General features: G+C 46.3%; 7 protein-coding genes across 7 annotated transcripts in view; 3 read left to right on the top strand and 4 right to left on the bottom strand.

Annotated features, from left to right (window-relative positions):
* The window catches only part of MGYG_03125 (guanidinobutyrase), a gene marked incomplete at both ends in the record, with an annotated part of 1,385 nt that extends 1,100 nt beyond the window's left edge, over positions 1 to 285 (bottom strand). The window contains one exon of the mRNA XM_003175553.1: positions 145 to 285. Within this exon, the coding sequence (XP_003175601.1) occupies positions 145 to 285 (141 nt within the window). The remainder of the gene's footprint in view (positions 1 to 144) is intronic.
* A 645-nt stretch (positions 286 to 930) lies between these two features.
* Positions 931 to 2,654, top strand: MGYG_03124 (3-oxoacyl-[acyl-carrier-protein] synthase 2; the record flags this gene model as incomplete). Its single annotated transcript, XM_003175552.1, has 8 exons — positions 931 to 982; positions 1,036 to 1,202; positions 1,261 to 1,368; positions 1,436 to 1,507; positions 1,569 to 1,655; positions 1,736 to 2,002; positions 2,072 to 2,440; positions 2,496 to 2,654. 8 exons carry the CDS (start codon positions 931 to 933, stop codon positions 2,652 to 2,654), a joined length of 1,281 nt encoding a protein of 426 aa, XP_003175600.1.
* Positions 2,655 to 2,847: 193 nt separating this feature from the next.
* On the bottom strand, positions 2,848 to 4,302 carry MGYG_03123 (hypothetical protein; the record flags this gene model as incomplete). Its single annotated transcript, XM_003175551.1, has 8 exons — positions 2,848 to 2,983; positions 3,040 to 3,255; positions 3,330 to 3,415; positions 3,478 to 3,742; positions 3,814 to 3,899; positions 3,949 to 3,993; positions 4,048 to 4,078; positions 4,136 to 4,302. The coding sequence occupies 8 exons, from the start codon at positions 4,300 to 4,302 to the stop codon at positions 2,848 to 2,850; spliced, it is 1,032 nt and encodes a 343-aa protein (XP_003175599.1).
* Positions 4,303 to 5,566: 1,264 nt separating this feature from the next.
* MGYG_03122 (hypothetical protein) lies at positions 5,567 to 7,015 on the top strand (the record flags this gene model as incomplete). Its single annotated transcript, XM_003175550.1, has 3 exons — positions 5,567 to 5,608; positions 5,634 to 5,669; positions 5,816 to 7,015. 3 exons carry the CDS (start codon positions 5,567 to 5,569, stop codon positions 7,013 to 7,015), a joined length of 1,278 nt encoding a protein of 425 aa, XP_003175598.1.
* A 1,199-nt stretch (positions 7,016 to 8,214) lies between these two features.
* MGYG_03121 (hypothetical protein) lies at positions 8,215 to 8,662 on the bottom strand (the record flags this gene model as incomplete). The annotated part of the gene is made up of 3 exons (XM_003175549.1): positions 8,215 to 8,222; positions 8,283 to 8,462; positions 8,551 to 8,662. The coding sequence occupies 3 exons, from the start codon at positions 8,660 to 8,662 to the stop codon at positions 8,215 to 8,217; spliced, it is 300 nt and encodes a 99-aa protein (XP_003175597.1).
* Positions 8,663 to 9,377: 715 nt separating this feature from the next.
* On the top strand, positions 9,378 to 10,836 carry MGYG_03120 (hypothetical protein; the record flags this gene model as incomplete). The annotated part of the gene is made up of 2 exons (XM_003175548.1): positions 9,378 to 9,444; positions 9,500 to 10,836. 2 exons carry the CDS (start codon positions 9,378 to 9,380, stop codon positions 10,834 to 10,836), a joined length of 1,404 nt encoding a protein of 467 aa, XP_003175596.1.
* A 270-nt stretch (positions 10,837 to 11,106) lies between these two features.
* Positions 11,107 to 12,054, bottom strand: MGYG_03119 (hypothetical protein; the record flags this gene model as incomplete). Its single annotated transcript, XM_003175547.1, has 2 exons — positions 11,107 to 11,417; positions 11,496 to 12,054. The coding sequence occupies 2 exons, from the start codon at positions 12,052 to 12,054 to the stop codon at positions 11,107 to 11,109; spliced, it is 870 nt and encodes a 289-aa protein (XP_003175595.1).
* Between the last annotated feature and the right edge of the window lie 662 nt (positions 12,055 to 12,716).

Here is a 12,716-nt window from a genome sequence, read left to right as displayed (position 1 = left end):
ATGGGATGTGCTTCAGACCACCCCCCAAAAAGCCATGGTCGTAAATGCAGACTGTATCTCCATCGTTATCATACGAATACATAGTTATAGCATACAGACATACTAGTTACAGGTAAAAAAAACAATAACTAGTTATACACTTACCAGCTCTGGTGCCCATTTGTGCTCCAGCTCCTCCTGGCTCAGCGGTATCTGCCCCTCGTCATTGTGACTATGAGAGTCGGCCACTTGAGCACCGAGTATCGTTCCCACCAGAGCAAGCGTCCCGTATCTCAAGTACACCATCTTGTCTCTCGCTAGCCCCCTTTTCTCTCCGGTAACCCTGGAGTTGAAACGAAACAGAAAAGTCGGTGGGAGGTGAACGAGATATATGAATTCTAGTATAGGCTGCTTCGGCTAAATTGACCGCCTGGTACAACTAACTATTAACTCCAGTTTCTATATGTATAAAGTGGGTTTATTCCCCTCATTGCCCGGCTAATGCGGTATCAGGAAGCGTCCCTAGTCAGTAAGTGTTAGCCAAATGGCGGTCCCAAGATCTCACAATGGGAATGCCGAGTGCTAGTACCGATAGACCGGCAGGAAAGGCGCAGTTCTTTTTCGAGGTCATCTTCGTCTTGCACTGTTTCTCATACAACTCTTCGGCAGCTGCTCCAGATCTATGTAAGCTACTTCCACCAATTGATTATTCTCAGTATGTTTATTCGCTGGTTGCCCTTGGTGGCCCGGGCGCTCTTTAAACCTGGAGAATTGATATTCCGATATCAGGCTTGGGGTTTGGCCGGGGTCTCAAACTTCATGTTTCGTACAGCAAGAGATAGAAATATAGACGCAGCCTAAAGATAGGCCGATATCAATATATACCACTATTGCTGCGTATTGAACTTGTAGGGGAGACTCTCCTTTGCCGGCTGCGGTAGAAAGGGTGGAATGCGCAGGGTTGTTGTTACTGGCTTGGGTGCTGTCACTCCCCTTGGAGTTGGTAGGTTGCCCCATGTATAAATTATACATAATAGTAATTAACAGTGCTTTTAGGAATAAGACATATATGGAAAAGGCTTCTGGCCGGACACAGCGGAATCGTATCTATAAAAGATAGAGACCCAAGATTCGCTGAGCAGCCATGTCAGATTGCTGGAGTCGTTCCTAAGGGGCCTAGGGCCCAAGGGGGCTGGGATGCCTCTGAATGGGTGACCCGAGATGTATGGTTATGCTCATATACCCAGATTTCTGGATATTCGTTCTAATTGGCATGAGTAGGACCAACGCAAAATGGCCCTGTACTCTCAGTATGCCTTGGCTGCTGCCCAAGAAGCACTCGAAGATGCAAATTGGATGCCTACTACAGATGAGTCTAGAGATATGACAGTTAGTAGACCACTGAATCCTACAAAAACCAAGTTAACATGTTTCTAACCCGTTAATAAACCAATAGGGAGTCTGCTTGGGTTCCGGGATCGGGAACTTTGATGAAGCATTCAACACCTCTATAGCATACAATAATGGTGTACGTGATGAACCTTATCCCATGCAAATATGGTGCTTCTTTTACTTACATTCGTGATTAGGGATATCGAAAAGTGTCGCCACTTTTTGTTCCCAAGCTCCTTATTAATTTAGGAGCTGGGCATATATCGATGAAATACGGATTCATGGTACGTATTTTTTGGATGTCCTAACCCCAATGCTTATATTATGTCCTGCAATTCTCGTGCGTATCAACTAACATCATAAGGGACCCAATCATTCGGTGTCAACAGCATGTACAACAGGAGCGCACTCCATTGGTGATGCCTCTCGTTTCATCGCGTATGGTGACGCAAATGTCATGGTTGCTGGAGGAGCTGAATCTTGCATACACCCGCTAGCTATAGGAAGTTTCGCACGGTGTCGAAGTCTTGCTACTGGCTTCAACGAGAACCCTGACAAAGCATCCCGGCCATTCGACAAAGATAGACAAGGCTTTGTCGTTGCAGAAGGTGCCGCAGTTGTTGTTCTAGAGGTAGTAACTACCTAGGTACCCATGAAAGGCTCCTTACTCATCCATGATGCTTACACTCTACTTCTACAGGAACTTGAACACGCCCTGTCTCGAAATGCCCGTATCTATGCTGAATTTAAAGGATATGGATGCTCAGCCGACGCACATCATATCACGGCTCCGCATGAGTCTGGTAAAGGTGCTTTCTCTGCAATGCAACGTGCACTTAAAAATGCCGGGGTATCGCCCAGTAAAATAGACTACATCAACGCCCATGGCACGTCAACTCCAATTGGGGATGCAGCTGAGAATATGGCAATCAAGTCACTGTTTCTTGGATCTGAAGGTAAAGCCAAAGCATCAGAAATTAATGTAAGCAGCACAAAGGGAGCTATTGGGCATCTGTTGGGTGGCGCAGGGGCGATAGAGGCCGCTTTCTCAATTCTAGCTATTGATAAGGTACGACATATCTACTTCCCCTTCATCGTTCTAATACCTAACATCCATTGTCTAGGGTATCATGCCACCCACAATCAACTTGGATAATGTAACCGACGAATTCGACTGCAATTATGTCCCCAACCACGCACAGGAAAAGAAAGTCGAAGTTGCACTTACCAACAGTTTTGGATTTGGGGGAACAAATAGCAGCCTTTGCTTTGCCAAATATTAGGAGCATGCTTTCTACATCCTCTTGTATTGATACCATGTATAATATTGTTCGGTTATTTTATATATCAGCGTATTGTGTATCAAAGTCATAATGTTGTCGATTTGGACTATATAAATATTAACGCTGCATTCCTTTTATAGAAGCTAGCCTGGTATTCCAAATTCATAGCTTCCTTTGCAGGTAACCCGCGTAGTTAATGACTGTCGGTCCACGTAGTTTTGAATTTATACTGATCCTTGCGGTCGAGGTACACTACTTTATCACTTAAACCAGCCTCCTCCACCGCTTTCTGGAAGTCTGATAGCGGTGATAGAAAGACATCATAATCACTAATAAATGGTCAGCAATGATACTGTAAAATATTAAACATAAGGGATGACCTCACTCGTAATGGATCGGAATAGTGACTTCTGGACAAACTAGTTTCAACAGCTCTATTCCTTGCTTCGCATCCATTGTAACCATTAACAATGGTATATGAGGGGATGGGATGGTTGTGCCTCCAAGGTGAATAAGCATCAAGTCAATCTTTTGATCAGCATAGATTTTCGGGATCTCCTTTAATTCATCACACATCAAGGTATCGCCAGAGATGTAGATCCTGACCACAAGCAGCGTCAGCTCTATTTTAGCAACCTTTTCAACATTAGTCCATCCTTCATGGGGCTACTGTACTGGTAGTTTGTTTCAAAATCTCCCTCCGCATGGTGATATTGGGTGGTGTGGCCTAGTTCGACCATCCATCCATTTGTAGGTGGAACCTAAAAGAGTACATTTTAGACTCTTAGCAGTAGCTAAAACAAGCCTCTAATGAAGAGCATACCGCTTTCAAAATATCATTGGCGGTGGACAATGGACCAGGTGGGACATGCTTTCCAGGCATAGCAGTCACCTTGATCGCTGGCTCCTTTTTACTGGTTGCCTCCTTGGATTTGATTTCCACCAACATGCTCTGGTAAGTATCTAGGGCTTCTACTCGGGTAAAGGAATCATTACCTTTCGACTCGAGGCAGCCCTTAGCATGAGGTGTTGTTATAATGGGTATATCACGAGTAAGAGATGCTTCCACCTTCTGGTCAAAATGATCGCTTATTCAAGATATGTATATCAGCATAGACATCCCCGGATAGCATGAAAGACTAAAAAGGTGATACCGTACGCGTGGTAATGTGAAAGAAGAATGAGATGAACAGGGGGTATATTATGGAGATCAATCGCGGGATTCGTGACTCGTTTTCCCGTAACCTGATCCAAGTCAGAAAGCTCCGTTATAGAGAACTGGGGGACAGCTCACCCCTGGGCCAAGATGAACATGATCTCCCGCATGTAGGAAATTTGGCTATAGATTCGATTAGTATACCAAAAAAATAGTTTGTTAGTTTGCTGGTAATACATCGGTCATGATCCTAATACCCGCCCATTCTCTGATAGCCAGCTATTAGCTAGACCATAGTGCCAGGGAAGTTTAGGGAGTCCCGTACATAAACGTCGTTGCTGTCCCCACAAAGAAGATGTTTCCATCTTCTCCTCCTGAGTTATTTGGATGAACTTTCGTCTCATTTGCTTCGCGTAATTTTGAGGGATGTTTAGAAGGATGGTCTCGAGTAGGCTCCCCTGGGTCTTCCGCATCAACAACGATACGACGCATCTTGTAGCACTTGGAGATATACCTGTCCCAAGCAATGCGAGATAATAGCGCAACAGCTCTATTGTTTCTCCTCAAACTCCATATCTTCGGAGGCAACTCCTGCTTTAGGAGTTGAGTGAACCTCGTGCCGCATACGTCATAGGGGAGATAAACTTCATCCTGTTTATAAAGTTCCTTTTTCAGTATGTTTGAAATATTATTTTCATAGCTGCACTGCAATATTTCAAGGATTGTAAGGGCCGCTTTTGGGGCTGGCATTGGTATGTAAGTTTGTTGACGGACGTCTCTGGCAATCCATCACAATTGAGTGATAATGATACTCCGTACGGAGTACATGGTTCGCGGAATCCACCTCCGCGGCCAACATGTCGGCTGGTTTACATTTAGTCCTCTATTAATCCACCTACGGAGGTAGTTAATGGCGAGAAAATGGCCTTTCACTAGCACTACGAGCAGTTGGTATACGAACGGTTCAAATTCATAAGTAGAAAAGAGTAGTAACTTCGTACTATATTTGATAGACAAGTCTGTGACACGTTTTACCATACCGGTAGTTATTCGCTTTGTATATTCCTTTTGGGAAACCGGTACTGCCTAGGGTATAACTAAGTCATGCATATAAGCTGTCTACTAGTAAAAGATAAGTAGTCGAGATATATATATTCTTTCTCATAAGATATAACCAACATATACTCAAGCATTGAAGAAACGTTTAATAGTCACAAATGGTGAATGTAGCCAAGAATTTTTATCACCAATACTTGTAATATGTGCGTAATATCCCTTCTCAAGACTATTGATATCCAGGTACGTTGGGCCAGATGGAAGCTAAGAATAGTTAGATAAATCAGCGACGAAGTCTTCATTGTATAGCTAACTCCGAGGGCTTAGGCTACATACCCAGTGATCGGAAATCTGTCATTCTCCAAATGGCGGTTCGTTATCATACGCAGGTCCCTTATAGGAGCTCACCCATTGACTTCGGGTAGCAGTGCAGTCCACAGTCGGCCCGTTGTGCTTGTGCAAATGGCGGTCCACAATCTGTTCACAAGCGAACTGCTCGTACGGAGTCATCTGTATAGAATGAAGACTTGTAAAAGTTGATTTCTTTTTTGCAGCCTACTAGTCTTTGGGGTCAGGGAGTCCGGGGCTGGGAGAGGCATCTGCAATGCAGAGCAATTTAGTGGCGTGAAATGGGTGCGAGCGGTTGTATATAGCTTTGTATTACTCCGTACTTTCGATTTGACGACAATGGCCCTTCTCGATGCCGATAATAGAGGAGTTTCTGGCTGAGAAGGGAGAGAATGTTGGCATTTAACTAACTTAACTAGTTACAGAAGCTGTTCTCTGATCGACTGGGCTTCGAGGTGAGTATAATAAAGTCCAAAGTAGAATATTCTACCATGTTCGAGGCCAAACAAGACTCTGTGTTAGGAACCGCTGGCCGCGATCACCCGTTCAATACGATCCAGAGTGCCCCTTTAAATATAATAACTTTGTCTATCTGGTCAAGTTGCCCTCGCCTACCACGAGTAAACAAGCGCGGGGCCTTGAGCTTCAGCCTGGATGCGTTCCGATTCCAGAAGGGACAGAATCTTTCATTCTCCGTCTCACAAACTCTGATGCTGATGGAATGAAATCGACAAACCGCGTCGAGAATGAAGTTGCAGTCCTCTCTCTTGCATCTACTGCTTTAACTGAGTTCCGGCCCAACGTGGTTCCTTCGGTATATGCGTGGAGTACTGCCGCTGGGACTACTCAGGGATGGATTCTCCAGCAGCGTATGCCAGGTTCGAGTATTCTTGAAGCTTTTTCGGAAATGAATCTCGAGAACCAGAAACCGATTCTTGCACAAATGGCAAGGATTTTGAAGGCCCTGCAAGATTATCCCCTTCCAGACAGTATTACTGATTTTGGTGGCCTGACTTTCGACGGCAGTGGACACATTGTCAGTGCCTCAATGACTAATGTCGGTGCTGGACCGTGGTCGTCATATGAAGACTTCTTCAGGACCAGATTGCAAATCGCACTCGAGAAAGCGGACAAGAGCCAGCATATTCAGGGCTGGCATGCCAACGGTATAAGAAAGCGGCTTGATGCTTTCATCGAGCATGGATTGCATTCACAGTTTGAATCTCTAGCTTATAAGGACAAGAGGGTTATTGCGCACAACGACTTCAGTGAGTACTTAGTTAATCAAGTGGTTAACAAGTTACCAAGTCTGGGATTTTTTAATTTGCTAATTTATTCTACTTCTAAGCTCCGGATAATATTCTCGTTGACCTCGACCGGGACGCATTACTATGACTTTTCCTGCATCTCGCATCCCTCCTACGAGTATTTCTGCTCGTTTCTTGGTGCTGGTGAGCAACTCCCCGGCTGGTGTGAGGATCAGGATAGTGATCAAGCCAAACTACGTCATGCCAAACTACACGGCTTTCCGTCACCACTTTTCCCGACTACTGAGGGTGGAATCAATTGGGAAGTCGTGAGAGCTTGTGAGGAGGAGCTAGAGAAGGTGGATGCATTGCGGCCAAGAACGATGGCAGGAATAGATAAGGTGGCTGATATCAATGCGCTTTTGAGTACAATTTTGCCCTGGCGTCTGTCTAATAGCGACATTCTCGCAAAGCAGTCGCAGGACACTGTTGAAAGATACCGAAAGATTATGGAAGTTCAACTAGCTGAACTGCTTCAGCATATGGGGTATTAAAGCAATAGATGTAGTAGGAGATCAATACTATTCTAACGATTAAACTATTAAACTCATTAGAAAATTACGCATTACAGTTAATATTAATAGAGGGAGAGCTTTTATTCTCCAATTTAAGGCTTCTAAGGAAGAAGGGGGAGTAGCTCCGACCCCGCGCCCGCCCCCCCCCCCCCCCCCCCCCAAGCTCAAATTATATATGGATAGTTTAATCACAGTAGAAGAATCCCGCTTATATCTACAGAAAGCTATAACTATAGTAAATAGGTAAGGCTAATTAAAGTAAGAATACTAATCTATTACTTTAGAGTAAGAATTTTTTAAGTATAGACTTCACTATTATGATTCGTCGATAAACCTGGATAGTTAACTGGATAGGAAGAGGTACTTTAACGCGATGAACACATGGGGGCATATTGAGTGGGCCGTTTGTATAAAAATAACCTAAAGCATGGTCTTTTCGAAACGTTAGTTATTCGTCTTCGAAAGTTATCTAACTCTGGCCAAAGGTAACTAGTTAGTCAAAGAACTTCGCTACCAAGAAGCTCGGAAATATTCTATTATAGGCAAGATGGAGAAATTGAACTACCCTCTCATAGTTATCGTTCAAGATACCGAGGCTGCAGCCAAGGGTACACTCACACTTACCATTTGCTATACCCGCGAGCTTTTCAATGAAACAACGATCCATGATTTACTCTTAATGATACACGATACCCTTAAAGAAGTTTCAAGCAACCTCGCCAAGGCAGCAAACAGCTTGGGCTGTTGCTTACCGGGATGTTATGTTAACCTTACATAGAAGATACTTGACTAAAGAAAAGAAAAGGGGAGAGGGGGGATTTAACCATTATATAAAACTAATACTTTACAAACACAGCATTCCAGAAACGGGGATTCACCGCAACCCAGGGATCTTGAAACTACAAAAAGAAAATGGAAGAGATGGGAGTTGGAGATACTGAAATACAACCACCTACAGATAGTATTGTAAAATTTAGTATTAAAAAATACGTTCTACGGAAATATTAAAATCAGCAATTATTATTCCGAAATGCTGCTGTCGCCGAAATACATTATTCCCCTGTCATTGTTCACACTGGTAAATGCTAAAACTTGGCTCGTGTAAATATATTGATAACAAACCGAGAAGGGAAGACACGAAGCCTCTAAACGACGAAAAAACGAACTCCTTAAGCTGGTTATGGATCTGGACGGTAGGTCAGTTTTGGCTAGCGAGTCAATTATTATCAGTATCTTCATAACTTACCTTTACAAATGTCATCATGCCCACTACCTTCATTAATACAACCCGCATTGCAGTATCCGACATAAAAAGGGTTATCACTATCGCCGCATTGGAATAGCGCATTCCGATAGTCATCAACGGCGTTTGGATTGGGAAACTGATCCTTATTGATTATGTTGACGAGTTCTGACTGGCTCCATCCTAGGAAGGATTGTCAGATCTCTAGCATTTCTGATACTAATATAACTAGCCGGCCATGGTGGAAAAAAAGGCCGATCGTACTACCTACCTTTATCTTGAAGGGTAACTCCGCAGTATAAATAGGTATGTCCGCATGATCTAGCTTCAGCGCGGGACAAGAGGCCCAAAAAGTTGAAGAGTGCAACGAAGCTGTAGTGCATATTTTCCAAAGCCAAATAGGTTTCGATAAAAGCCAGGGGAAGGATGTAATGTTTTGTGATCAGGAATGTGTAATCAGACCGTTGTTCAAGGGAGGGGTTCTACCTTACCTTCTTATATATCTAGTTACTTTCTTAGATCAAGGGTTAGAAAGTCCGATATATTCTTTCCCTGACTTTGTCACAAATTTGAAAGTTGACTGATGGGTTGATATTCGCTCTTACCCCTCTTTCCTCTCCCCTACCCTCTTCTTGTCTTCCCTAGGAGGCTGACCGAGGTGTGCATCGAATGTCCTGTCATGGGAATAGTAATCATTACCAATTTGCATGGTGGTTGACAACTCATAAAATATTTCATATTCAACTAGAAACATTTCAAATACTGCTACCAGCATCTTTTCCTGGTTTCCTAAATGAGCATCATGCTGCGGAGATTTGCTCCGCGGCTCTAGATGATATAGGTATTGGCCCGGTGAGGCAGGGGTAACGTGCTGGATATACATCCAGTGTGTCACGAGTGGAATTGCGCGCATGATGCATGTCGTTAACTTAACTGGCGATAAGTTTACAGTTAAGGGTCAGCGGGCCGCCTCCGCAAGCGGGGTATGGCGATCAGCCGGGGGTGGTCCAATGAATGGTTATAAAGTACGAGCAGAGGATATCCTGCAGCCCGAGTCTGAGTTGAATAGAACCAGCTCGTCTCGACTAGTTTGACACCATGGGTAGCACCAGCCAATTCACCGATGCCCAACTGCTGGGTCAGAGTGTTGTTTTGCTACCAAGGGGTATGTATTCATCACGCCGGATCCTGAATAACGGTCCTCTGATGCGGTCTAAAAGGCAGCGATGCATTCGACCTTGACGTAGTCCTCGATCAGAAGCGGCGGATCGTCACGCTGAGTGAGGACGAAAGCTCCGTTACGTTCCCAGATGGCAATACCTATGCCATCCCTAAGAACACGAAATTGACAAATTCGGCCGGCGGGACCACAACTAACTCCATGAGGGTTGAGACTGGGACAGACCTGGCCAACACGCTTGATACCAGCGCAAGCTTCAGCGCCAGTTATGCTGGTGTTTCAGCGTCCACATCGTCACAATATAGCTATGCCCACTCTCTGAGCACTGCTAAAGTGTATGGGGTCATGAGTGTTGATCACCGTTCGTTCTTCGTGGAACTCGACTACGACGGGTCTCCTGTCGTGGTAAACGAAAAGCTTCTTGCGGCGGTCGAGGGGCTTCCAGACTGGAAAGTTGAGCAGACCACCTTTGATCAGTACATGAAGTTTTTCAATGACTGGGGAACGCACGTCATGGAGTCCTGTGTCTTTGGAGCCCGGTACCAGCTCAAGGTCAACAACGAACTGACAAAGACGGAAACCAAGGAGATGTTCGAACTTCACGTCAAGGCTGAATATAATGGAATAGCAGATGTTAGCGGGGATGTGAGCGTCAAAACTTCGAGCACTTATCAAGCGTACCGGCGAACACGCGAGAACCAGGTGTATGTTCGCGGTGGAACCAGCGCTTCGAGCATCGAGCTCAGCACATCGCAGCCCGATGACAATCCCGAACAGTACAGGAAGACCTTCAATGAATGGGCGCAGACACTTAACAATTCTAATACTGCATCCCTGGTCAATATCAGAGTTGATAGTATCGGCAACATCTTGCGCAAAAGCGGAAATCCGGACTACGAGCCGGCGGCAAGAAAGCTGATCGATGCCCTGGGATATATCTCAGCATTACGAGTCATCCAGGGCCAGATATCAGTTGAATCGTTCGGAATCACCGAGCAGCCCGAGTACACTTGTTCCCTTCAAGATATCCCTGGTATGCAGCTGAAATACCTCAGCGCGGGTTCGGGCAATCTATCGCCTGTTGACCAGAAGCCAACCTCGTTGAGGCTTCGACTTCAAGCCAACCCGACGCCGTCCTCGCAGCCGGATGTCATCGAACCGCAGTCGGGAACCTCTGCTTGGGTAAGTGTCCAGGTCACCACGCCGCAGGAGGCATCTGCTGTGCATCTCGAAAAGCCAACGGATAAGGGATGGTACAGCTTGGTTCTCGATCTGCAACCCGGAGGACCTAAAGTACAGTCGACCGTCGATGACAAGCAGACCACTAGAGATATCCCTGTTGACTCCCTGGCAATTTCCGGCACGTATGGTACGTAGAGGCCACGATTTCCAAGCTATATTAATGACTTTCCTTTCATGAATTTCGGTCACTTTGATATCAATGGATGGGTTTAACTAGGTAGTTAGTTAACAGGTTAATTGGTCAATACTACTCCGTATTCCTGTGGTAGTTATACACGCAATGATCATCACCTAGTTAACGCTGTTATGTAGTTAATGGCTAGTTAGTTACCTCATTGAATATTGAACCCAGTACGGAGTATATTCAAATAATAAATGCTATGCGTCACTTCTATACTTCTGGATCTAGACGTGCCAGTGGGCATACCACAGCTTCATCTCGATACACTCGACGTAGTTGACCCAGCCCGGGTAGAGTGCCCGCGGAACGACGGCCAGGCGGTCCCCGGGCCCGACGGCGGCCATCCAGGCAGCCAGCCGTGCGTCTCGAGCGCGGATCTGGTTATAGTGAACCCGGGTCTGCCTCTGGGCGCCGACGTTCGCCTGCAGCACCAGGCTCTCTTCTACTTCTGCGCCATCGCCGCCTCGAAGGACCCCGATGTCAAACCAGGTGTAGGATCCCCCGTACGAGTCGTTCACGCCCTCCGAGCTCCATCCTAGACATTAGCTTAAAGGTCAGCTCTAGTTATCGAGGTAGGTAATCAAAAGAGTCAAAAAGTCGAGGCCAGACAGACCTTGGTCGTGCGAGACGGTCAGGACGTCTATTCGGCGTAGGTATCCTTGCAGCGCCGGGCACTCGACCTCGACGTACGGCCTGATCCTGCTGTTCTCGTCGAAATAGAGCTCTCTCTCCCGCCTCACAGAGACGGCCACCCAGAACTCGGCCTCGTCCAGGATGCGTGCGGTGATGGTCTCTGGCAGCTTTAGCCCCGCCGCCAGCCACGCCAGGAGCGCGTCATAGCTCTTCTTCGTTAGGCTAGTCGTCCTGCTCCAGCTGCTGTCCCAGCCGCCGGATAATGCCAGCTCCAGCGTAGGGAACCAGGGCTCCCTCCTGGCCCAGTCAACCACCGCTGGCGGTAGCACGACGGGCAGACGGCGGCCCTGCTCAAGCATCCGGCCGGCCAGGTATGCACATACTGCGCTGTTTCGCATCTCGAGGGCGCACTGGAGGGCCGTCTTATAGTAGCTATCTGTCGCCATGAGATCGTATGGGTCTGCCTCGTCCTCAACCAGTAGGCGGATGTCTTTCAACCTGGTATTCTCTCGCACGGCCTCGAGCAGGCGGCCGTCCATCTTGCCGGTCCGTAGTTGTTGTTCTCTTAGCATTGATTAGGCGCCCAAGGAGCCAGCATTCACTGCTTATCTGCCTACTTATTTAACTGGTTAACCTAACTATAACTACCCTATAACTAGCAGCGTGACTATCAGCAGGGATCATCTGGCTCTCTGGGATTCGCTCGCAACACCATCGACCAGATGTGGCTTCACAGTCTACGGTCACTGACTACCTAGGTACGGTCACTGCACCACCGCGGGCAATACGCACTATATATAAGCCCGTTCCTGAGTCTGGCAGATTCCTCCTTTTCTTTCCTTCTCTCCTCTCAGTAGTTTCCCAACACTCGGTACCTAGATAGGTACCTAGTTGTACGCTCTCGGGATACTAAGATACCTCGAGACCTGATACCCAGATTTTAATATTCAACTCGAGTTGATTAGCTGGTTATTCTAGTTAGCATCCAGTTGTATAGCCCGAGACGTCCAGTTGCTTCTCTCAGGCCGGCGCCATCTACACATCTACTCAGCGATGCCTGCCTTGATAGTTCACTGCTGAACTCTGCCTGCATCTTACGCTCTCAAAAGACCGTCGACGAAGGTAACTAAACCGACCGTCATGATACCAGTTGGTCTGTTTGTGTTAATAGTATCTCATCTCCATCACAGCTACAAAAACA

The sequence above is a fragment of the Nannizzia gypsea genome, genomic scaffold, assembly GCF_000150975.2.
Source record: "Nannizzia gypsea CBS 118893 supercont1.2 genomic scaffold, whole genome shotgun sequence".
Classification (NCBI taxonomy): domain Eukaryota; kingdom Fungi; phylum Ascomycota; class Eurotiomycetes; order Onygenales; family Arthrodermataceae; genus Nannizzia; species Nannizzia gypsea.
This window is presented reverse-complemented; position numbering and strand designations above follow the sequence as displayed.